At 39.2% G+C, this 23,801-nt stretch overlaps 1 protein-coding gene and 1 long non-coding RNA gene across 3 annotated transcripts in view; one reads left to right on the top strand and one right to left on the bottom strand.

The window, feature by feature from the left end:
- The window catches only part of LOC127578768 (uncharacterized), a 28,526-nt gene extending 5,149 nt beyond the window's left edge, over positions 1-23,377 (top strand). The window contains exons 2-4 of one of the 2 annotated variants that reach the window (XR_007957573.1): positions 175-228; positions 14,030-14,140; positions 23,325-23,377. This is a non-coding gene — a long non-coding RNA (uncharacterized LOC127578768). Of the gene's footprint in view, positions 1-174; positions 229-5,680; positions 5,988-14,029; positions 14,141-23,324 lie in introns of those variants that run through there. The other variant, XR_007957574.1, reaches the window with a different exon arrangement.
- The window catches only part of LOC127578767 (docking protein 5-like), a 334,593-nt gene that overhangs the window by 130,569 nt on the left and 180,223 nt on the right, over positions 1-23,801 (bottom strand). Inside the window, 1 exon segment of the mRNA XM_052031204.1 lies at positions 14,039-14,146. Coding sequence (XP_051887164.1) covers positions 14,039-14,146 — 108 coding nt within the window.

The raw sequence follows: 23,801 nt of genomic DNA on the forward strand, positions 1-23,801 counted from the left end.
GGAGAATAGGATTTATTGGAAGACTCTGAGGACCAGCTTAGAATTAATGGCTGAAATATAACATTTGAATGAATAGATGGCACAGTGGTGCAGCAAGTAAAGCTATTGCCTCACAGGTTAGTGATCCAGGTCACCAGTGTCTGTGTGGAATTCACGTTCTCTCTACTTTCATAGGGATTTCCTCCGCATTCTCTGGTTTCCCCCCACAAATCAAAGATTCACGAGTTGGTAAGTGAATTGGACACCTTATATTGGACTTGATGTGTCGGTCAGTGGTAGAATCTGGAGGGAGTTTTGGGGAATGTGCAGACAATAAAACGAGATTAGGATAAATGAATGCTTGATAGTCAGTGCAGACTTGCTGGGCCACAGGGCATCCACCAATCTGCAGTCCATTTGTAAAAACAGCAGATATTTATAAGGAATTAGAGTAGCTGTATATCAACATATTTTGACAAAAAGCTCAGCACCAATAAAAAGAAGCAAGGCTAGCAATTTCAAGTGCATCAATATCAGCAACATCACTCCAATAGAATGTGATCATGATATATTTACTCATTTTTGGACAGTACATCAATTTTACAGTCCCAAGTTACATTTGAGAATGAAACAGTGACAGACCAAATACAACCCAAGAGAATTGCAACAAGCTAAAGTGATTGCTCATCATTGCAAGTTGCATTTCCTGACCCTTCAGATATACTTTATAAATCAAAGTTTTTGATTAAGTGCTAATTAACTGTATCAAAAAATTATAAATGCCAGATCCACTCAGGCAAGTTTGTCTGCGTACACCTTCATGATTAAGCAAAGGATTTCAGGGACTTTTTGTTAAGTAAATCAGTAGCAGTGGAAAAGCTGCTGTCCACGCTTCTTAATGTGAACTCATCAGCAATAAGTAAAGCAATGATTTATTAAGTTGCACTTAGCCTTGGTTACACAGGTGATACATTGTACCTTGCAAGGCTCCTTTACTTGAAGGCTGTAATTTTCTTAAAAGAAAACATTTTTTAAGCACCACAGTCTTCATAGAGAGGTTAACAAATTTTGAGATAAGTTTTTACAATGTTTTAGTAAATAATATTATATTATACAATTTAAATAAGGGAATTTTAACAAATTATTATTCATCTCATTTTCAGGGAGCTGTCTGGTCACATACCATACAATACTAGAAACAACTCAAATTATCAGTGTGATCTTCAACTAGTCTGTCAAAATCACACTTATCATAGATGATGATGATGGGTTAAAATGAAATAAACAATGATGACAAGATGAACATATTTAATGTTAATGTTTATTAATTAGCATGTTAGTTATCATCAATTAAATACAATTTGTTGCCTGGTTATTCATGTTTTTAAAAAATGCATATTTAGGAAGTTTGTACAACTTTACAAAGTTGGTAATGTTGTGATTAGCTTCTTTCCACTATTGAATTGGACCTCCTTCAAATCATGAAGGGGACCAATACAGCTGAACTTTCTACTCAAATAGAAAATGGAGGAGGACAAATATGTGTTAGTAACTATTAGATCCAATGATGAATTCAGCAGGTAAACTCCTTTCCTCAAAGAGCAGTGAGAACTCCTCACACATGGTGTCGTTACTGGATTTACATTCATGTATTTAATGTGAAGTTTGATAAAGTAGAAAATGATAGAAAGATAGACTTGGAGGGTAAAATATAATGAGGTATTTCATAATTATTGCCAAAGATATATTGGATGAAATAGTTGATTTCTGAGCTGTACAATTCTGTACAATCATGTCACTCATTTTTCAAATGGCCACTCTTCAATTTAATCCCTAAAATGAATGAAGATAATCCGAGGAGAAAACTTGAATGGAAAGGTCAGCTCATCGATCTAAACTTGCATTTCTATCTAGCTCTGGAATGCTTGTGAGTTGCACAACTACAAAATTGGGAAAGCAGATTTTGTTCACTTGTTAACATAGCTTCATTTGTAATTTCTTGAATTTAAAAATTCAATGTCAGTATGTCTTTGTAAATACATGTGTAACATCCACAGAATAAGCCGGATTATCTACATTTTGTCAATCATTTTGAGGTTTTTTGTTGTATTATGCTACAAGCCACATTCAGTGCAAACAAACATACCATACAAAAAACATCATGACATTGGTGCAAAATGCAACACTGCACAGCGTGTTACTTATAGCACTTATCACACTTAGTTCCAATAGATCTTGAGCGAGAGTTCCAAATGATGCCAAGTTCAGTGCAACTTTTAATATCTACAAAGCACCTTACAAGTGTGATACAATACTCTCCACTTGCCTGGAGGGATATGCTGGAATCTGTTTTTGTTACAACTCTAAATCGAAACATTGTTTACATCCTGAACACCACAGTTTATGCAAACAACTTGGGGAGTTGGGGGTAGGAGGGTTGTGGCAATGGGCATGTGATCCAATAGCTATTTAAGAAGGATCTCTGCTGCTGAGGTTCTGATGAAAGATCATTGATCTGAAATGTTAACTGTTTAGTTCTCCTGCTGGTGCCTGACGTGCTGAGCTGGCATTTTTTTGTTCTGATTTCTGGACATTTGCAGTTCCTCTGCAGCAGATCACATTAAATCCTGGAGGTATGGATGAAGAATGTATTTCTGAGCATGTGACTTAAACTGGTATCAAAGAGATTATTCTAGATCTTAGCAGGAGGGAAAGGTAGGGATTCTTAAAACAAAGAGGATTCCCTCAAGGAAGAGCTAACCATGGCAGTTGAAAGTCAGACACCTACAGAAGCTCAGCCTGATCTCCTTGAGTCTACAAGAAATTAGGTTGTGTGTATTTATTGTATAAAAAGAATAGATACTGAATTTTTCATGTTTGAACAATACATTTTGAACAACAAGCTCAAAGCTAAATCCCAAAGAATCACTGAATTAAGATTAGAAGTATGTTCAACACAGGATGCAGTTCCAATAACACTCAACACCAAGTAAGGGCAAAGTTGCCCATTTGATTGATGTCCATCCACCATCCTAAACATTCATTCCCTCCACACCAGTGCATCACAGCTCCATTGTGTACCAGCTGCAAGATGTGCAGCAGAATCTCCCCAAAACTCCTTTGTCAACAACTCCGTAACCTACAACTTGCAGAAGGATAGGGAAAGCAAGTACATATGAACACCACCACCTGCAAGCCCTTCTCCAACTTGCATTCCAACCTGCCTCGGAAGTATCCTGCTGTCCATTTGGCTGGGTCAAAATTTTGGAACAACCTACCTACCCCTGAGTAGGAGTAATTTACCACACTGATTACAGAAGCTTAAAGAGGCAGATCACCACTACTTCCTCAAGAGCAGTTAAAGAAGCCAAGAAACCCATATTCTTATCCCAATTAATCATCAGAAACCACGGATGGATACAGTTCCATTTTACTGCAAGCACTAGCAGAATGGGCAGGAAAAAGACAATCCTCTTATCACGTTGAATCATCCCATCATGCAGTTTACAATTTTATAGATGTGAGAATATTGGGTAACCTTCATTTTTCAAAGTCAATTTCACAATTGACTTTTTTATTAGTCGGAAGCATTTTCTCATAACAGTTTTCTTTTCTGTGTCTGTTTAAGACTGTGTCTCTGCTTGCTAAGAAAAAGGTACTGGCAAAGTATTTACTTAAAGTAAGCTCAATGCATTTGGCAGCCACATTACTCTACAAAATTTGAACCAGCAGGTGCAAAAGAAGCAGGCTGTAGAAAAATCATATCATGTTCTTGGTTCAAATGAAACCTAAAACAGCAGTGCCAGTGGAGTGAGTAAGGATACCACAAGCCAGAGCATGTCTGTTATCGCAGCAGAGAGTCCAGATTGGGTTCTGGTTCTCTTCAAGGTCATATTCACAGCAGTAATGAAAGAGCTGCTGCTTAAGCCAAACCTCCACAGTTACTTCAGCAACACAAGAGTGACTGAAGCTGCACCTTGACATGCTGTGTCAACTCAGTACATCAAAATGCAATGCCAGCAGTAAAACCTGACAGAAGGCTCCTGCCCTTCCTTCTCCGCCATGTTATTCAGATGGAGGGCTGTCCATTGAATGCAGAATCTGAACGAAGAGTTGGCTAATACTTGTTCAAACAGGGCTGCTGGAGCATGCAATAACCTCAAGCGATTTTGATTTTCCTATTGGCACCTTAGAGCACATTTTTTAAATCATTCCTTACCCCCATCAAAAACCAGGTTCAATTTTGTGAGTGTTCTGGCACAGTAATGGTCATCTCTGGATGCAGACTGTATCCCTGTTGTTATGTAGATAACAGCCAAACGAAAACATATGGGATGGCAACCTTGGCCAAAACTGAATTCTGCTCTCCAAGCCAGAAGATTGGTGGCAAGCACTGCCAAATACTTTATGCAGGCAATTATGGAAGGAAACAAGAGGCACAGGCTTAAGGAGGCATCATAAACAAGACGGCATAGTTTAAGGTGAGAGGAATAAAGGGAACTTGAGGGGCAAGTTTTTTTAAACAGAGTGGTTGCTATCTGGAACTCATTGGCAGAGGGAGTGGTGGAGTCAGTTACCATCGCTACATTTGGGACATTTAGACAGCCACTTAAACAGGCATGGCATAGAAGGATCAGGACCTAGTGCGGACAAATGGGATTAGTGTTGATGCTCAAACAGGCCTGTCTGGACATGGTGGGCTGAATGGCCAGTTCCTGTGCTGTACTACTCTTTGACTGCATGAAATGAAATAGACAATGTGGGCACATTTAGGGAACCTCAAAGTAACAACATTTTCTTTCAGATTTTACTTCTATAACATTTTCAAACCAAATCTTAGAATATAAGCCTACTTTAGAATAGATTCTTGTGTCCTTAACAAAAGACTGATGCAGAAGTTAGGGAGAGGAACAACTAAGGTAAATGCACAGATGACATTTATGTCACAGAATCTTCCAGCGGACCTTTTGGACAATTCAAAAATGTTTATTTGTTTTCTTAAAAAAATTGGGGAAAATCTCTTGCTTATTGTACAATTTTAATCTAATTCCACAGCCCAATGTGTGAGTAAGTCATGAAAAACAGTTGAAGATAGCATCAGGACCCTGAAAATAGACAAATCATTTCAGCCATCCTTGTTTCTCCAGTTCCACCCCACCCCACCCCTGCCCAGATTTAAAGTTCCAAGGTCCCCATCACAAGCAAAGCTACTTCCTTAATTCAATTCATTCACATTCCCTTTTCTGCCTCAATAGTCTATATTTTTTATGATCCTTGTCCAGAAAAGAAGTGGCCCTATTTCCTCCTGACAACTCAACTTCAACTTCTTTGGTCTCCTATCACTTCCAGCCATGGCTTTGCTAACCTTGCTTCTGAATCAGAATGGTTTGGGCTTCATTCTAAATAAAAGCATAAAAATCTAGTCTGACGTTCTGATCCAGTACTGAGATGGATGTGGAGCAGACAATGGCAGCAGTCAAGTCCTATGGATCTAGATGCAGTGGTGTTATATGTTCAATGAATTTACGTGAATGGTCAGTGAAGGTCAGTAGTTACTCTGTTCAAAGTACAATGCACCATCATATACTAGCAATAATTTCTATCACTGAAGACTCAAACCTTACATTCCAATGCTTAACCACATTTTATCCACATCACTACTGCAAGCCTCACACTCACATTCTTCCCTTTCTTTTCTCAGGGATAATTCCACATAACTGGAAGTAAGGGCACCAAACAGCAAAACATGGACACAACCACAACAATGTAACCCAGTGGAGGAGCTGGGCCCTTCTTGGTCAAAATGCATGTTATTGAGTTCATGTAAGACAGTGAGAAGAGACTAAAGATACGGTCACTTAATTTAACATTCCTAGCACTAGAGCAGATACTGTCACTTTGAGGTGACACCTGTTTGTAGCTAACCACCATACACAAATGGCAGGACAATTTGTTCAACATCTCCTCAACCTGTGGCTTCTACCAGTGAAAAGAACATGGGGAGCAGGCTCAGGGGAATGCTACCACCAGGAATTTCCCTTTCAAGTCATTGTTATTTGAAAATCTATCAATATTCCTTCAAAGATCAAAATTCCTCAACTCCCTGCCTACCAGCACAGTGGAAATACTTTCAGCTAATAGGCTGGGGTGGTTCAAGGTGGTTTGGTACTACTTTCTCAAGAATAAGAGTGAACGGGCCTTAAATAATTATTTAGAAATCAAGAATAGATATTGTTCCTTATTTTCTACATCAATCAACATTAAGAAATTAAAATACCTTGTCACATTTCAGATTCTGGTTTAATATGCTCAAAGATGGTCATAGCCATTTGAAACATGAATGCTTCATGAATGCAAGCTATTGATTTTCAAACATGTAATATTTTAGTGGCCTCTTTCACTTGAATCTAATGTGATGTACCTATCAAGGAATCAGTTATTGGTAAACACACAAACGATGTGCTGGAGGAACTCAGTGGGTCATGCAGCATCTGTGGGTGGAAAGAAATTGTTGACGTTTCGGGCCATTGGGAAACACATATCCATTTGGTTTCTGACATGGATCTGGAAGAAGATGAGGAGCCATGTGATGGCTGCTTATCAACTTGAAAAGTGACACTTTGTTGTAAACAGTCCCTCTACTTCAAAAGGCACAGCTTTGGATATATTGAGAATAAAATAAGTTACATTTAATTTCATTGGAAATTGTATTTCTTCACTGGATGGTCCAAGTAAAAGAAACCAGTTTGTTGATGAACATAGAAACACAGAAAGTAGCAGTATCCAGTCACTCAGCCCTTCTAGTCTGCTCTGTCGTCCAATGTGATCATGGCTGATCTGTATCTCAATGCCATATTGCTGCTCTCTTCCCATACCTCTTGATACTGGTGCTCGATAACTGACAATGCTTGATTACAGTAATCATCACTCAGCCATTCAGAAGATATGAGACAAATATGCTGGAGCACATGAGAGGCAAGAGCTTCAAACGCACATGAGGAAATTCAGTGTTCCCAATATTTCCCCAGATATTGAGGTACAAGGTAAACTCTGATTAATAAGGGACTAAGGATTACAGGAGAATGAATTGAAAACTAAAACACAGGAAAGTTGAAATTTGTTGTAAGTTCTGTGAATGTGTCTTTCTGGAAGTCGGATCCTGTCGACTGGTTGTACATGAGTAATGGACGTGAGTAAGAAATTAATGATGGCCAATTTGGAGACAAGAGCCTATGCTAATTGAGTATTCTGGCTCCTTCATATGACTTGTGAGGAAATGAATGCAAAACCATTGACATATTATGTAACCTCCTTATGAAAACTAGTAAAATAATTTCTCATTATAATCAACTTAATGATTTTTTTTAAATATTATTGACCACATAGCTCTTCTTAGCATGTATTTGTATCAATGAACTCTAACACAGTTCAGAAAAAAGGAGTTAATTAAGAGATGGAAATATTAAATCTCGAAATAAAACCACTAACAACTAGAAAAATTGGAAATGCAAAACATGATCAATTACAATCAGAAAGATTAACGTTGTAGCTGTGACTCTTCTGATGGAAGAAAATGGCCCAGAAATTTATTTGTGCATGGAAAATGCACTATAATGCTGCTGCACTGAAGACCCACACTTGTGCACCCAGATGCTTTTTTTTGAATGTGATTTGCATGTGCCCACTTTGGAACATGCACTTTGGAAGAATTAATTGTATTGTTTTCCAGACCAACATGTCATTAGTTTCTGGTGAACCTCCTGGAACTAACCAGTGCAAAGTAACTTCATGATATCACCTCCTTAAAGACAACTGTGCATTGAATCCAGTAACTGCTCTAAAGTTATAGAGGAGCTGGAGAGCACTGTGGGCAATAAGGGAAAGAGACACACATGAACAGGCTGTCTGTTTCATTGTTATTCATTTGAGAGGAAGGTGCCCAGAGAGATCCTGAAAACATTGGCATCCAAGAGGTGAATTAAGGTCGAAATGAATCAGAAGTGGGAGGAGGCATCCAAGGAGGTACGACCCCAGAGTGAACCTCAAGGACTTGGTGCTGGTGTAACATAAGCTTAATCACCCCACATGACTGGTCAAGATTAGCGGAAATAGTTAATAATCCCAAATGCCAACATTTAAATTACTGCACTAACATGGAATACAATTTCAACACTCACAGAATGCAAAATAAGGGGTCAGCCATCCAGGATTGAGGTAAGAAAACATTTCTTCACCTTGAGGATAGTGAATCTTTGTCATTCTCTGCTCAAGAGGGCTGCAGTCTTAGTTACTGAATATATTCAAGTCAGAAATCAATGTTTACGTAATAAGGTGATCAAGAAATATGGGGCAGGAAAGTGACACTGAGGTAAACAATCTTATTGAATGGGAGCAAAGACAAGAGGGGCTGAAAGGGCTTCTCCTGCTTCTATCTTATAAGCTCTTATAGAATAACAGCATTTGTACTCCTACTCAGGAAAGTGCTTTGCAGCAGCCCATTACCCAGTTAGGCCACACACAAAGGAGCTGGAGGAATGTAGCAGGTCAGGCAGCATCTATGGAGGAAAACGGACAGTCAGCATTTTGGATCGAGACCCTTCATCAGGACTGGGTGAGTACCCAGTTAAGCCATACTGCTTCTGTCTCCCAACTCCACCCCTTCCTCTCACCCACTTGGCTCCATCTGCCATCATCCTTCACCCTTCCCCAGTCCTCCTGTCAACCACTAGATCCTGTCTCACTCCTCCCCCATCCTCTTTTTATTGGCTATTTTCCTTCTCCACTGTCGGTCCTGATGCAAAGTCTCAACCTGAAACATCAACGACTTCTTTCCCCCCACAGATGCTGCATGACCCGTTGAGTTCCTCCAGCAGTTTGTTTTAAGCCAGATTGCTGCTACACATGGTGAGAGCTTGCAGTCTGAAGCCTGCCTGTAGCAGCTGCATAAATTCACCCTCCACCTCAAGAGAGCAACCATCCACCAGCTTGGCTGTAGGCATAAGGGTCTTAGGTATTGAAGTGGTAACAGAGAGTAAACAAAGGCACATGGGTGCGAGGGACTAAGTGCAAAACAGAGATTAGAAAATGATTGAATTGTTTTGTCATTAATTTTGTATAAGCCATAGAAAGTGTGCAGAGGAGATTTACAAGTATGCCGCCTGGAATGCGGAGCATGCTTTATGAAAGCAGGTTGAGGGAACTCGGCCTTTTCTCCTTGGAGCGATGGAGGATGTGGGGGGACCTGATAGAGGTGTATAAGATGATGAGAGGCATTGATCGGGTAGATAGTCAGAGGCTTTTTCCCAGGGCTGAAATGGTTGCCACATGAGGACGTAGATTTAAGGTACTGGGGAGTAGGTACAGAGGAGATGTCAGGGGTAAGATTTTTACTCAGAGAGTGGTGAGTGCGTGGAATGGGCTGCCAGCAACGGTGGTGGAGGCGGATACGATAGGGTCTTTTAAGAGACTTTTGGATAGGTACATGGAGCTGAGAAAAATAGAGGGCTATGGGTAAGCCTAGTAATTTCTAATGTAGGGACATGTTTGGCACAGCTTTGTGGGTCGAAGGGCCTGAATTGTGCTGTAGGTTTTCTATGTTTCTATGTTTCTAACTGATCAATCTTTCATCTGTTACATAAATCATGTTTTCCTAAAATCTGCTCACTATCAAGAGATTTAGCAGGAAAACAATAAATGTAAATTTTATGCTCATAGAATTCAAATGATGTTCCAAAGTACCAATATATCAGCAATATAATCAATAAACAAAGGCTAAGGAGCAATATATTAATCAGCTTATTAGCCAGCTGCATGAATATAGTGATCAACAATGCTGTTGAGAAGCTACTGAAATTTAATGTTACAAGCCTGGGCAGGATCTTCCTCGACCCAGTCCACTGCCTGGAGTCATGGTCTGTGGTCCCTTACCGTGAGCCAGGTGAGGAAGGCTGACCTTGCTAGCCCTCTGCACCAAGGAGTCACATGCTGAGATTTCGACAGTGGCTAGGACTCAGGTGGTGTAGCACTGAGGCCTCACTGCCACAACACCTTCAGAAACTTTGATGAAAGGCAGTTTTAAAGCTCTATGATGGCTGTTAAACTTCTTCAATGATTCTGAACTGTCACTGACTTTTCAGGACATTTGAAAGCTATCAAAATTATTTGTTTTAAATACATAAAATAACTACAGTTCATTAAAGTATATCAAAACACTTAGAAATTATTCAGAACATTAAGCACAATACAATGACATTTAAAATAAATTTACCTTGCCCATTCTGTCAGCTAAGTCCCCTTCAAAGAGAGTCAAACCCTTGATTGTACTCCAGCACTGACCTGGCATGGGATCCAAGAGGTGATTTCCTGGTGTAATGTCAGGAGACCTCACCAAGATTAGGCTCCATCGCTGCTCACAGTGTGACATCCAGAGAGAGTGTTGTGACAGGTGCAGAACTATTTGTCAGTCAATGTGCCCCAGACTGACAGCGAAGAGCCAAAGGCCAGTGGCAGCCAAGAAAAATTGCCCCTTTCTCTGACCTCACCATGAGAGTGCTCGTGAAGAGATGAGGACACAGAAGAGGATATGGCTTTGTTATGGAGTTGGATAGAGAGATGTCACAGAAGCCCATCTTTTATACTTTGTCTGAATCAGAAACCTCTCTCAGATTTACCAGGCAATTTTGATGCACATGTTACATCACCAGATTCAGTGAAGTACAGGCCTGTGAAAACAAGTTGCTTCCTAAAAATTTAAAAGTAAATTATACATGAAACAAAAGTTTTACTGGTTTCTCATTGCATGCAAAGTCAAGATTGCTGAACGCTTGCTCAATTGTAACTTATGTTGAGATTCCTGCCAACATGACATGTGGCTGGAATGTACAGCACGTCAAGCTGCTTCCGGTGTTTCAATAAAGCTACCACTGTTCTATCCACCTGCATTCAGCAGTGCTTCCAAATTAATATCTGAAAGGCAGTGAGAGTCCATCCAAGGGCAGTTAGAAACCTCAGACACCCTCACTCTATCGGAGAAGACCGATACATTCTGTTACAGTCCAGACTTTCAGCATATCCCTGCGATTTTTCTCCTCCAAATATTTCTTTTTGAAGAAACCAATTAATTTTTTATCAATCACACTGACAGAAAGTGCTTTTCAAATCTTAACCATTCAATACTTTTCCTCATGTTGTCTCTGGTTCTCTTGCCAATCAATTTAAATCTGGTTTACGATGTTCAACTGGTGGAAACAGTTTCTCTTTATTTATCCTGTCTAAACACTTCATGATCAGACACCCTGTCAGACCTCCTCCTAGTTTTCTCTGTCTAAGCAAAAATACTTCCTCATTTTCTCTACACCAGGTTGAAATAAGCAGGAGCTGTTCTCTCGGCACTCCCTGACAAAAGACACTGAGGAATTATCTTCACCACAGTCAACGGCCTAGGGTCGTGGCTCAATATCACCTTGTTGGAGTGAATGGAAGTGACAAGAGTTGATGGCCATGACAAGAAGCAAGAAACAGACCCTTTTGCCCACCAACTCCATGCAAACATCAAACACGAATCCTACACTAACTCAATTTTATTCTACTTTCCCATCAACTTCCCCCCGATTCTGCCACTCACCTACACACAGTGCAATTTACAGTGGCTATTTAACCTACCAACCCACACTCCTTTGGGATGTGGGAAGGAATTGGAGCACCCAAAGGAAACCCATACGGTCACAGGGAGGACAGGTAAATTCTGCACGGAGGTCAGGATCAAACCCAAGTCTCTGGAGATGTGAAGCTGCAGCTCTACTAGCTATGACACCGTGTTGCCCTGAAAATGGTTTGGGGAATGAGTCCTTTATAAAATATGCAATGTGCACAAGCCAGCAGCAGATTCACACTCGAGAAGTCTAAAATTAACCTTCCTTTATTTCAGATATTTAGCTCTCTCCTGTTCCTGTTTGAAATATAAAACAACTTTAAAGGACTGGACATAGTGGGTGTGGAGAGGATGCTACCTCTTGTGGAAATCTCAAATTGGCGGGGTGGAGGGGTGCTGCTTAAAAATAAAATGTCACCCATTTAAGAAAGATGTAAGGTGATTCTTTTTCTCTCCATGAGGGTCGTGAGTCAAAGGAAGTGGAAGCAATGAATTTGAATGTTTTTAAAGCAGACTTAAGTAGGTTCCTGATAAGCAAAAAATGAAAGATTACAAGAGTAGGGAGGAACATGGAGTGGATGTTGCAGTCAGATCAACCGTGATTTTATTGAATGGTGGAGGAGGCTCAAGGGGTTGGGTGACCTGCTCCTGCTCTTAGTGCATTATATGCGTTATACATTTCTTATGGAAAGTTGAAGCAGACACTATACTGGTTTTGGACTGCATTCAATGATTAGCGACTACTGTACCATTACAATATCACTCAGATACATTTGAAGATAAGATTGATCATTCTGGTTCTTTGCAGCCCTATACAGCAAAGCCATCGGAATATGAGAAATGATTTGAAAAGCAATGTATTAAAGGGATGATTTAGAGAAAGGTTCTGTTCACTTATGCTTTCAGAGCTCTGACTCACTTGTAAGCATTTCACCTCTTGTCAGCTGTTGTGGGTTCAATGCCCACTCCACAGATTTGAACTCAGAAATCCAGTACTGATAAAGTGCTGCACTGTTGGAGGTGCCATCTGTCTGATGAGGCCCCAAACAGATGTCCAATTTTTACTCTCATGTTCATGCACAAGGTTCCACAGTATTGGTTTAAGAAGAGCAGGGGAGTCAGAGATACTGGAAATCCACACTGGATCTGGGAAAATGACATTTTACGTTAATGACCTTTCTTCAGAATATTAGGTCATCAAATTGAAATGTTAATTTTGCCTCTCTTTATCAGTTTCTCCACAGAAAATGTCTGATTTGCCAAGGGCTTACGGTTATCCTTGCAACTAGACCAATATTTAATCCTCACTCAAGATTGCTAAAACAGGTGATCTTGGTCATTTTCATGTTGCTGTTTGTGGGAGCTCATTGTGCTCCCATTGACTGCCAGATTCTCTTCATGACATCAGTAAATATACTTCGCAAAATATTTATTGGCTGTGCATTGATTTGTGACATCCCAAGAAGGACTTGAAAATTACAACATGATTGCAGATCTTGTTTTGTTGTCTGCTCCTTCCATACAACAAGCTCTAAATTAATAATCTAAAAGCAGTTAAAATCTAAAAGTAGCTCCCTACCATTCTCCTGGCTAATGTAGTCTCTTCATTAGTCTCTGGTTCACAGAGACATGGCTCACCCCCAGCACTCCGGACACAGTGCTCCAGCCCGGGACATGCCCTCTTCATGTTACTGCTATTGGGGAGGAGGTACAGGAGCCTGAAGACCCACACTCAATGTTTCAGGAACAGCCTTTTCCCCTCCACCATCAGATTTCTGAATACTCCATGCACCCATGAATGTTACCTCATTATTCCTCTTTTGCACTATTTATTTATTTTTGCACCTTATAGTCATTTTTAAGTCTTTATGTCTTGCACTGTGCTGCTGCTGCAAAACAACAAATTTCACGACATATGTCAGTGATAATAAACCTGATTCTGATTCAGTAATCTAAACTTATTCCTCCATTTTTTCTTCTTGGAAGGATGCTCTATTAGTAAATGCACCAACAAGTATAAGAATGATTATGTGGAACTCAAAAAAAACTTTTATAAAATGTTATCATGTCTCCAAAAGTGAAATTGTCTGCATGTTTATCCTCATTAAGATGAAGGTTGGAGTGACTTGACTTTTTTTGGATTGCAGAAAAATTGGCCTTCCTATGTTCAGTGTTGATATTCACACGGATGAGAGCGTGACCAGCCACTGAAACTGTAAAATCTCCAAAATAAACCTCTGCTCCAGCAAATGAGAAGAAGAATTGGAAGAAAAATGTTTTCAATTGTGTTTCATTCTCTTTTAGCAACAAGGCATGTTTTGTTTCAACAATGGTATTCAAGGGAGACATCATGAAAGTGAAATAGTTATCAAAAATAACCTTTATCCTTTCTGTCAACAGATAGTTTACCTTATGATAGCATCGGAAATAGGCAGCTCGTTCATCTGAAAACTTCTCCAGTCGTTTGGGACCTTTACTGGATGCTTTCTTTAGCACAAGCCAGCACCTCTGGTAAATCTACAGTGCAAAAAAAGTCAAAGAAAACATATCAAATGTTTCTGTTTTGACTTGTGATGATGCTGTACCAATGAGCAAAACAAAAATACATACTAGCCAAATCTAAAGTAAATATAATACAGGGTTGCAGTTACATGGTATCCATTATTAGAAGTGCTACCAATGGAAATATAGAGCAACTATAAAATGGTTAGCCTGACTCAGTAACAGGAAAAGTGCTGGGATGTACTATTGAAGAGGTATTAATAAGAGAATTAAGCAGAGACAATATGGATTTATAAGTGGGAAATCATGTTTGACAAATCTGTTAGAACTCTCTGAGGTTGTAACTAGCAGAGCAGATAAGGGGAATCTAATAAATCTGAAGTATTTGGACTAGGTCTTGATAATGTTCTATGCAAGAGATAAGTAAGCAAAGTCAGGGCACAAGGTATTGAGGTAATACATTGGGGTGGTTTGAGGATTGGATAACAGATTGAAAACAGAAAATCGGCTTAAAGAGAATATTTTCAGGTTGGGAGACGGTAACGGATAGGATACTGCAGAGTATGTTGATGGGCCCCCCCAGTCATTCACAATCTATATCAATGATTTGGACATGAGGATCAAGTGTTATATATTGTATTGAAGTATGCTGGTGATGCAAAGCTGGGTGGTATTGTGCAGTGTGTGGAGAATGCAAAGAATTTCAGCAGGATATAGACAGGCAAAGAAAATGGTGAGGAGATTGCACGTGGAATACAATGCCATAAAATAAATAGAAATCAGAGTTTTATTTAAATGGTGAAAGATTGAAATGTGTTGGTATTTCAAGAGAGCAAGGTGTCCTTGCATATGAATCACTGAAAGTTAACATGCAAGTAGGTTGGTTGGGGATTCTAGAGCCAGGGTTCAAATTCTCAAAATTAGGGTTGGCCATTCAAGACATAGACAAAATAATTTTTCTTCACCTACGGCATTGTGAACCTTCTGAATTCTCTACCAAAGAGGGTGGTAGAGGCTCAGTTACTGAATGTATTGAAGGAAGATCCAGAGATTTTTAGATTTTAGGGAATCAGGATATTGCAGGAAAGTGACTCTGATGTATAAGGGCAATCATAATTTTATTGAACTACAGAGCAGGGGCAAAGGGCCTAAAGGCTTATTTCTACTTCTCTTTCTTACGAATGAGTTCTTTCAATATCCTGGTCCAAATTCCTCCATGAATTATTTATTCATTTGCTGTTTGTTGAACACCTGCTGAATGAAAATTCACTGCTGAATTTACTGACTAACAACAACCACAGTATTTCTGGAAGTAATTGACAGGTTGTTCAGAAGTTTGGGACATCCCAAGAATGTGATAATTCACATTTTTGAAATCTAACATCTTTCAATCTCTCACCATTAAAAAAATACCCTAATTTCTCTCCCAAGAATACAAGAAGGCAATTTTTCCTTTAGAAAATACAATTTTATTTCCTTTTCTTTTTGAATGAAGTGCACAAATGTTACTTGTATTGTGCCAGGGGTTGCTACCTTATATGTGAAAAAGCAAATTTATTTGGAGGAATTAGGGGAGAATGTGAACTAATTTTCTAATTCCACAATCTCATGGCTGGAGAGGGAAGGGGAGGAGGGATTTTTTCTCTGCCATTTTAGGAAATAATGAAGATTCTAATGTTCAAAATTTTCAAAGGCCAGAAGTAACAAGTATAAGAACCATAGGTATCCTGCTACCTTCAGTGGGTAGTTGGCACCATGGTCCATTTCTCCATTTAATACTCAACAACCGTGAGAAAACAATTCAGAGTATCCGTCAATTTGTAGCAAAACATGTTCATCTTTTTAGTCTCCTGTATAATGCTCAATCATCCTCCCTGTTTGAACTCTGCCTTTATTACTTTCATTACCGGAGACAATGGTCCAGACAAAATATCTGGGATAACTTAAAGAGGCAGTTTTATACCATAATGACAATAGACAAGTTATACTGGCTGGATGAACTGGAGCAGTCTAATGGCCCTTCACATTCATAATTAACAGCTAAATTTAGAAATTTTAATCACCCCATCTGCAGGATGGCAACTTCAACACTTTTCTACTGCCCTCGGTTTGTTACTCCGTGCAAGCATCTCTTTAAAAATACAGTGACATTATTTTGCCAGCTTTAAAATGTGCTGTATTTCTGTTTAGCTGCTAACATTTACTAATATTCAGATAATCCCACTCAAAGCTGATATTATCTCTTTTCTCTAATATGTTTACCATTTAAAGAAATAAAGAAATATCCTTTTTGAGTTATTATTGCAATTATTTATAATGTGCTGCTGATATTATTATTAGTAGTAATTGTATACCATGATGTACATGCACCATGAGATAAAATATCTGTACACACTGTACATGTTATTTATATATTGTTGCATCATATATTGTTAAACCTTTCAATGCCATTCTATTGGTATTGGTTTATTATTGTCACTTGTACTGAGGTACAGTGAAAAGCTTGTCTTACAAACCGATCGTACAGGTCAATTCATTACACAGTGCAGTTACATTGAGTTAGTACAAAGTGCATTGATGTAGTACAGGTAAAAACAATAACAGTACAGAGTAAAGTGTCACAGCTACAGAGAAAGTGCAGTGCAATAAGGTGCAAGGTCACAACAAGTGACGTGAATTCATAGTCCATCTCATTGTATAAGGGAACCGTTCAATAGTGGGGTAGAAGCTGTCCTTAAGTCTGGTGGTACTTGCCCTCAGGCACCTGTATCTTCTACCCTATGGAAGAGGAGAGAAGAGAGAATGTCCTGGGTGGGTGTGGTCTTTGATTATGCTGGCTGCTACACCAAGACAATGAGAGGTAAAGACAGAGTCCAAGGAGGGGAGGCTGGTGTCCATGATGCACTGGGCTGTGTCCACAACTCTCTGCAGCGTCTTGCGGTCCTGGGCAGAGCAGTTGCTGTACCAAGCCGTGATACGTGATTCTATTTATCTTTCTGAGTTTAATTTCATAGATTACTTTACTCTAGGCATCTGACTCAAAAGAAGCTGTTGTTTTATCTACCCTTCTCCATTTCCAGTTAGTGAAAGTGGGGCATTCTTTCAGCTGCCGCATGATTCAAAAATTTATCATTTTCTGGTATTTCACTGATTATCATTACGTAGTCTACATTCTTCTCTTATACTAATGGGCCCTTTTTAGTTTGATTTTTGAAGGTGATTTTTATCACTAATTATCACTGTTGGTAAACTATATGGTATGTTTTCAACTTTAGCAAATGGAAGCTTGTAGCATGCCTGAATTCTTCATGAGGTCTTTGGCTTGTGAAACCAGGCACAAGAAACATAAAGAAACTCAACTTGTTTATTCTCTGGAGTTCTTGCTGTTCTTCTTCAATTCCTTCCAATTTCTGAGCTACCAGTGTTCAGCAAGTTACCCTATTAGCATTTGCACTAATGATAGCAAGCCCCCTAATAATCCTGTGGTAAGATAGCAGCCACTCACACTCAGTATTCTCACAGTCACATAACCTAATCAGATTCTCTAAAGGTGCATTAATCTTCTCATACTGTGAATAATTCAGAGTCAAAGTGTATGAATGAAATTCCATTCCTTGGCAAATTGCCTGGATTTATTATGTGCAGACAATAGTTCAGTGTCTTTGATGACTTTGTAAGATATTTGACGTCAGGAGAAAATAACACCTTATCACTTTTTTTTCCAGTAATATTATATACCGTGCAATCTTTTGTTAAATTGAACATTGATTCAAAATTGAAGCAGTAATTTGGTACCAGTTGACTACTGGAGAAAATTGGTACCTTTAATTAATATATGGGTGAGATTTCCACAATCATATGTAGGTTTGGCTGATATCATAACTAACACAAGACATTTGACAATTTATGCTGAGCATCATACAAATCTTTAAAATGGTAAGTGGCTTAATCTCAGTTCACATCAGCTTCACACTTATGGAACATGTTTGGTCACTAAGTTGCTGTAGGTTGAGGCAGAAGCTCTTGAGCATGGATCTCCCTTCTCACATGTTGAAGATGTCTGGTGTGCAAACTCACTTCAAAGGGATCATTTCTATGCTTGATTGCAAAATAAGCAGAAACTAATTAATATCACCAATCTAAATTGATAAGTGAGGAGGACGTAAGAGCATGTTATAACATTAGTAGGTGTAGGCTACATAATCACCCAAGCGTCTTCATCATTCAACAAATCCATTATCCTATCCTATCCCAATGTCTGTGAATTCAATTACATACCTTGTCTATCCATTACTTAAATTGGAATGAAAGCAAAATAGAAAACAGTTTTGTCTGAGAAGACAAGGGGCATAGTAGATGAACGGAAATATAGTGCACAAGGACTTTCAGAAAGCACTTATCAGAGTAGAATACTGTAGATACTTCTTTTCAATACAGAATCTAGGAAAGACAAATTAGATTAATATCAGATTTGAAGTGAGGAAATAATAAGAAAAAGAAAAGGAATCTCATTCCCCTGTTCCCCAAAGTAATTGGCATCTGGTAGGAATATTCCATGTGTTAAAAATCTGGGACTAATACTGTTCTTCATAAATGTAGATGTTTAGGACAGAGGGATAAAGAGATCAACATACAAATTAGCAGTTAATAATGAAGTAGATGTAAATAATTCTGAGCAAAAAGTAAGCTGCATATGGGATATTGATAATATGTTGGATCGACAGATGGAATACAATCCCAGCAAACATGAGATGGTGCATTTTGGTTAAAAGTGCAAGTTACAATATATGTGAGAGACTCTGAGTGATGTGGAACAGTAGAGATATTTAAGTAGTTATGTCAACAAAATGTTAAAACTGCACCTCAAATGGATAAGCCCAAATAGAAGTCAATAAAAGGGTTAAACACAAGAGCTGTGGTAAGAATAAAGAAAAAAATTTAATGGTGAATTTATTGAAACTTTATTGAGACCTCAGTCAGGGGTACAGCATGCAGCTTCGATTTCCATCCTATAGGAAGGATAGAGCTAACAAAGAACGTGCAATGAAGATTCACTACGATGCTGGAACAACAAACAGAATGCTGGAAGAACTTTGCAGGTCAATCAGCATTTGTGGAGGAAAAAGGTGTAAGCTGATATTTTGGGTCAAGGCCATGCATCAGAAATGAGAGGGAAAAGGAAAGATTGCCAGTATATAGTAGTACACGCTGGGGAAGGGAAGGGGATAGAGGTTGGTAGGTGATAGGTGGAACCTGATGAGGAGGGATGATGAGTAGATGGAACCAGATGGGAGAGGGGATGGGAAAGGTGAACAAAAGAAGAAGAAAACTAGGTGGATTTTTATGGGTGTTTATGGGTTGTCTGAAATTGGAAATGCAGTGTCGGCTACCTGTGGAAGAACCCGTTGTTCTTCCAATTCACGTTTGGCCCCTCCACAGCACTGGAGATGCGGTGGAAAGATAAGTCAGTGTGGGTGGGGGTAGAGAGTTAAAGTGACACACAGCCAGAACAATCGTCTCGCCTACGCTTGGCTTCACCAATGTAGAGGAGGCCACATCTTGAGCACTGAAAGCATTAGACCAGGTTGAAAGAAGTGCAAATAAACATTTGCCTCATTGGGAGAGTTCCTGGATGACGGTGAGGGAGGAGGTGAAGGGACAGGCGTTACACCTCCTACGGTTGCTAGGGAATGTTCCAGGGGATGGGAGGGGGGGAGGGATGAGCAGACTTGGGAGTCATGAAGCGAGTGGGGAGGAGGCAAGATGTGGGGTCACGTTGAGGCTGGCACAAATGGCAGAGGGTGACGTGTTGAATGTGGAGGCTGGTGGGATGAAAGAAAGGTAAGGACCAAGGGAACTCAACCGGTGTTCTGTCTGGGGAGAGGGCAAGTGAGGAGAACAGTCTTGAGAACAGATGTGGCAGAGATAGATTCCAGTATCTGCAGTCTCGTTTGCCTTCACTAGAATGCTGACTGGTCGGAGCAAAGGTTTTAAAAAATGTACTTTTTTTAAGAATGGGAGATATTCAGGATGTACATAATCGATGTGTTTCAAGTTATAAAGGATTGAGCATTTAAATGAAATTATTCTGCAAATATTTTTCAGAGAACATGAGGTACAGTTTTTATTAACATACAGAAAGCTGACAATTCATTCAGTTATAAACATTAAATGCACAATACAGTGGTCCACTTCCGCAACTTGACCTCAGTTCAAAATACAGAGTCATACAACATGGATACCAGCCCTTCAGCTCACCCAGTCCATGGTGGGCCATCAAGTTATCTATCTACACTAACCTTATTTTACAGAACTCAACCTGTAGCTTTCTATGCTGTGGCATTTCAATGTTCATTTAAATATTTCTTAAATGTTGTGAGAATACCTGCCTCTACCACCGCCGCATCAGGAAGTGCATCCCATATTTCAACCAACTTCAAGTCAAAGAAAAACCCTCAAATTCTCTCTAAATTTCTTATCCCTTACCTTAAATTTGCACCCACTGGATATAAGCACCTCTGCTAAGTGGGAAAACATTCCTCACTATCTACCTTGTCAAAGCTCCTTATAATCTTGTTTGCAATTTGCTCCCCCTCCCCCAATCCCAGCCACCTGTCTCCAAGGAAATGAAACCCAGCCTATCCAGTCTCTCTTCATAGCCGAAACACTCCATCCTTTGTGGTATCCTGGTGAACCTCCTCGGCACTCTCTTCAATGCAATCACAATTTCCTATAGTGTGACAAACGAGATCTGCATACAACACTCCAGCTATGACCTATCTAATGTTTTATGCAGCTGGCCCACAACCTCCCTGTTCTTATATTTTATGCCCCAACTATTGGCACAGCCACAGCAATCCAAACAATGTAAACTTGCAGATATTGTACTTTGTTTTTGTTAAAATCATCTCTTAATCATGCATCTGCTTTGGAAAGAAGCCTATCAGGAACCCAGGACACATTTAGGTTGGATCCAGCCCTAATGGCAATCATGTAAACATGCAATTATAGATTTATGTCTATTTCAACACCACTAATACAAGTGTACATAATCGACAGAAGTGACTTATTAGGCTCCAAGGATCACAAGCAAACAACGCGTAACATCTCTATCTAAATTTATGCCAGTTCAGTCAATGTTTATAATGCACAAATAACTGTGCTATCAATCATTGCATTTCCATGGGGGTTCATGTCCCTAATCCAACATTAAACTATTTACTGGTTTTTGAGGAGCACAGAGCTGGAAATCCCTTATACCCTTCTGTACTTCTTATCATTTGTGAACCCAGCTACATTGGATCATCTTTCTGCACAGTTTGTAGTAAGGGTGACACTGTCTTGGAAATAGATGTATGCATCAGATGTATGCTGTTGATCAACTCCATCTGGAAGTTGGTGGCTGCTGCTCTTGCTTCCACTGTGGAAATGATGATTCAACTGCTTAATAGTTCCAGTAGCGATGATGTCATCAAATCTTTTTCAGTTCAGTAGCACCAAATACTTATCCCTCGCTCTTGGGTTTCAAGGTGACTTGACGTGGCCAATCTTTTCAGTCAAACCCTATGTCATGAGCTGCCTCATTATTACCAACATTGCCAGTATGGATATGGATGATTTTGTCCAGAGCAGAACCATCATCATAGCAGTGCTGTTGAAGAATTTGTATTTCCTATATTAAGTGTATAACTTTATTAATTCGGTTCCAATGATCAGGAATCAGAGAATCTTAAAATGAAGCTTGCTAAAATATCCTTCAAATGATTCAATTGTTCCCCATGCGGATCAAACTTCATGATCCTCCCCACCCAGTGTTATCTCCATGATCAAAATAGTCTTCCGTGGCTCTACAGTTATCCCACAAATTGGGACTATCAGTGAGTGGAGATAAGGGCTCAGGGAGCAGATCCTGGGGACTTGCCACAGGATCAGCCTGATGACCCCTTGATGACTTTTGCTGTCAGAGGCCTTTGAATCTGTTTCTAGATGTCTCTGATATTCAGACCTCTAAAAACACTTTAAGTTGATTGAAATAATTATCAATAATAAAATGATATAGAAAATAAAGTCATTGGAAATAATACATTTACTTAAAATGCACTTAATTGGTAAAACGAATTTAAAAAACATTAATATTAATTGAAATTAAAGAAAAAGAAGCAAATGACCTACTCTTTCCACTGAGGCTGATGACACAATGGCTGCCAGTTATGGCTGGTATAGAGCGGAGGGGCCAGATACTGTCCAACTGCGCCCTGCCCCTGGACTTATTGCAAAGCCCATCATAACAAAAAGACATCAGATGAGCTGGTATCTGACCTCCAGGACATTCTGTTCTTTTGTACTACAAGGTGCAGGCACAGAAGGCAGAAACGTGCTCACCAATCCAATGTTATTAACCACTAGTTCTCTTCCGAACTGCTGGCAGAATAGGAGAACGATTCCTACCACCGTCTTTGTATTTAATCTGAGAGAGCAACCTTGTATTCAGTGCCCTAACTTAACTGCATAATTTTGTCTTTTTTTTTGTTTCTCAATCACCTATGACAGAAACTATTTCTGATTTGACGTTGATTATTTTTAAGTTCCATAAAACCTGCATGAATGGCTTCACTGTTCAGCCCTTTGGTTGTCCTTCTGTAGATTCTCTTCCTTTACTTCTCTATGCTATTTTAACTATGTTTAGATCTTGGTCTTTCAGCAGCATTTTTTTTCCCTGAGTAAATTATCTGTGCTACAAATTATTCCATTCTTTATTAACAATTCTGGCATTTAAAGTTCACGTCTCTCTGTACGTTCTTATTTTACTGACATCTAATTCGTTATTTCCATCTTGGGGAAAAAATGTGCTGTTATAAGGTACATATTGGATTAGGTTCCTGCACCATCAAGTGATTTTTTTTATTAAATTCAATACTAGTTTATCTTCTCCTTCAAAGCAAAGTTATTATATTCAATGCGTTTTCTCAATAACAGGTAGAAAAAGAGACACTTTTATTTTCTTCCCTTTTCATCTGCTCTAAAACCATCTCAACATTTTTCAAAATGATTTCAATTTACCAAATATTTCCAGTCACCTAAAGGTTACATAGAGTTTGCAATCTGTTTATTCTAATATCCTCTCTGAGAGCCTCCAGAGGGTCTCCTGTGACTAAATCTTCCTCTTGACTTTCGTGTTCTTTTATATTAACAGAATCCTAAGACGTTCTAGAAGTATATCAGAGGCAAGAAGACAGCCAGAGAAAAAAGACTGGTCCCCTTAGCAACCAAAGGGGTAATCTACATTTTGTCACGAACCAGCAACAAAAGGAACACACTGAGCATGATTCAGTGTTAAAAACTATTTTATTAATCACTACTTATGATAATACGTAAAATAAAAGTTAAAATGTTAGTATGTTAGAATTAAAAAATGTTAAACCTTGAACGTTAACCCCAAAACTAAACTCGTCGTGTGTGTGTGTGGCAAAGTCCAAAACTCCCTGTTCAGGAATGGTTCTTAAAGTTCAGTTCCGCAAGCCATAAAGTGAAACATGAGCAAGGGCTTCTTCAACAACCACCGTTGTCTGAAGATAAGACGTAGATGTAGAGAAACAGAGAGAGAGTAAATACGAAATCCAAATGTTCCACGATGGAACCCCAGCGACACTTCAGTGTTTACTCGGTAGTG

The sequence above is a fragment of the Pristis pectinata genome, chromosome 16 (assembly GCF_009764475.1).
Source record: "Pristis pectinata isolate sPriPec2 chromosome 16, sPriPec2.1.pri, whole genome shotgun sequence".
Classification (NCBI taxonomy): Eukaryota; Metazoa; Chordata; class Chondrichthyes; order Rhinopristiformes; family Pristidae; genus Pristis; species Pristis pectinata.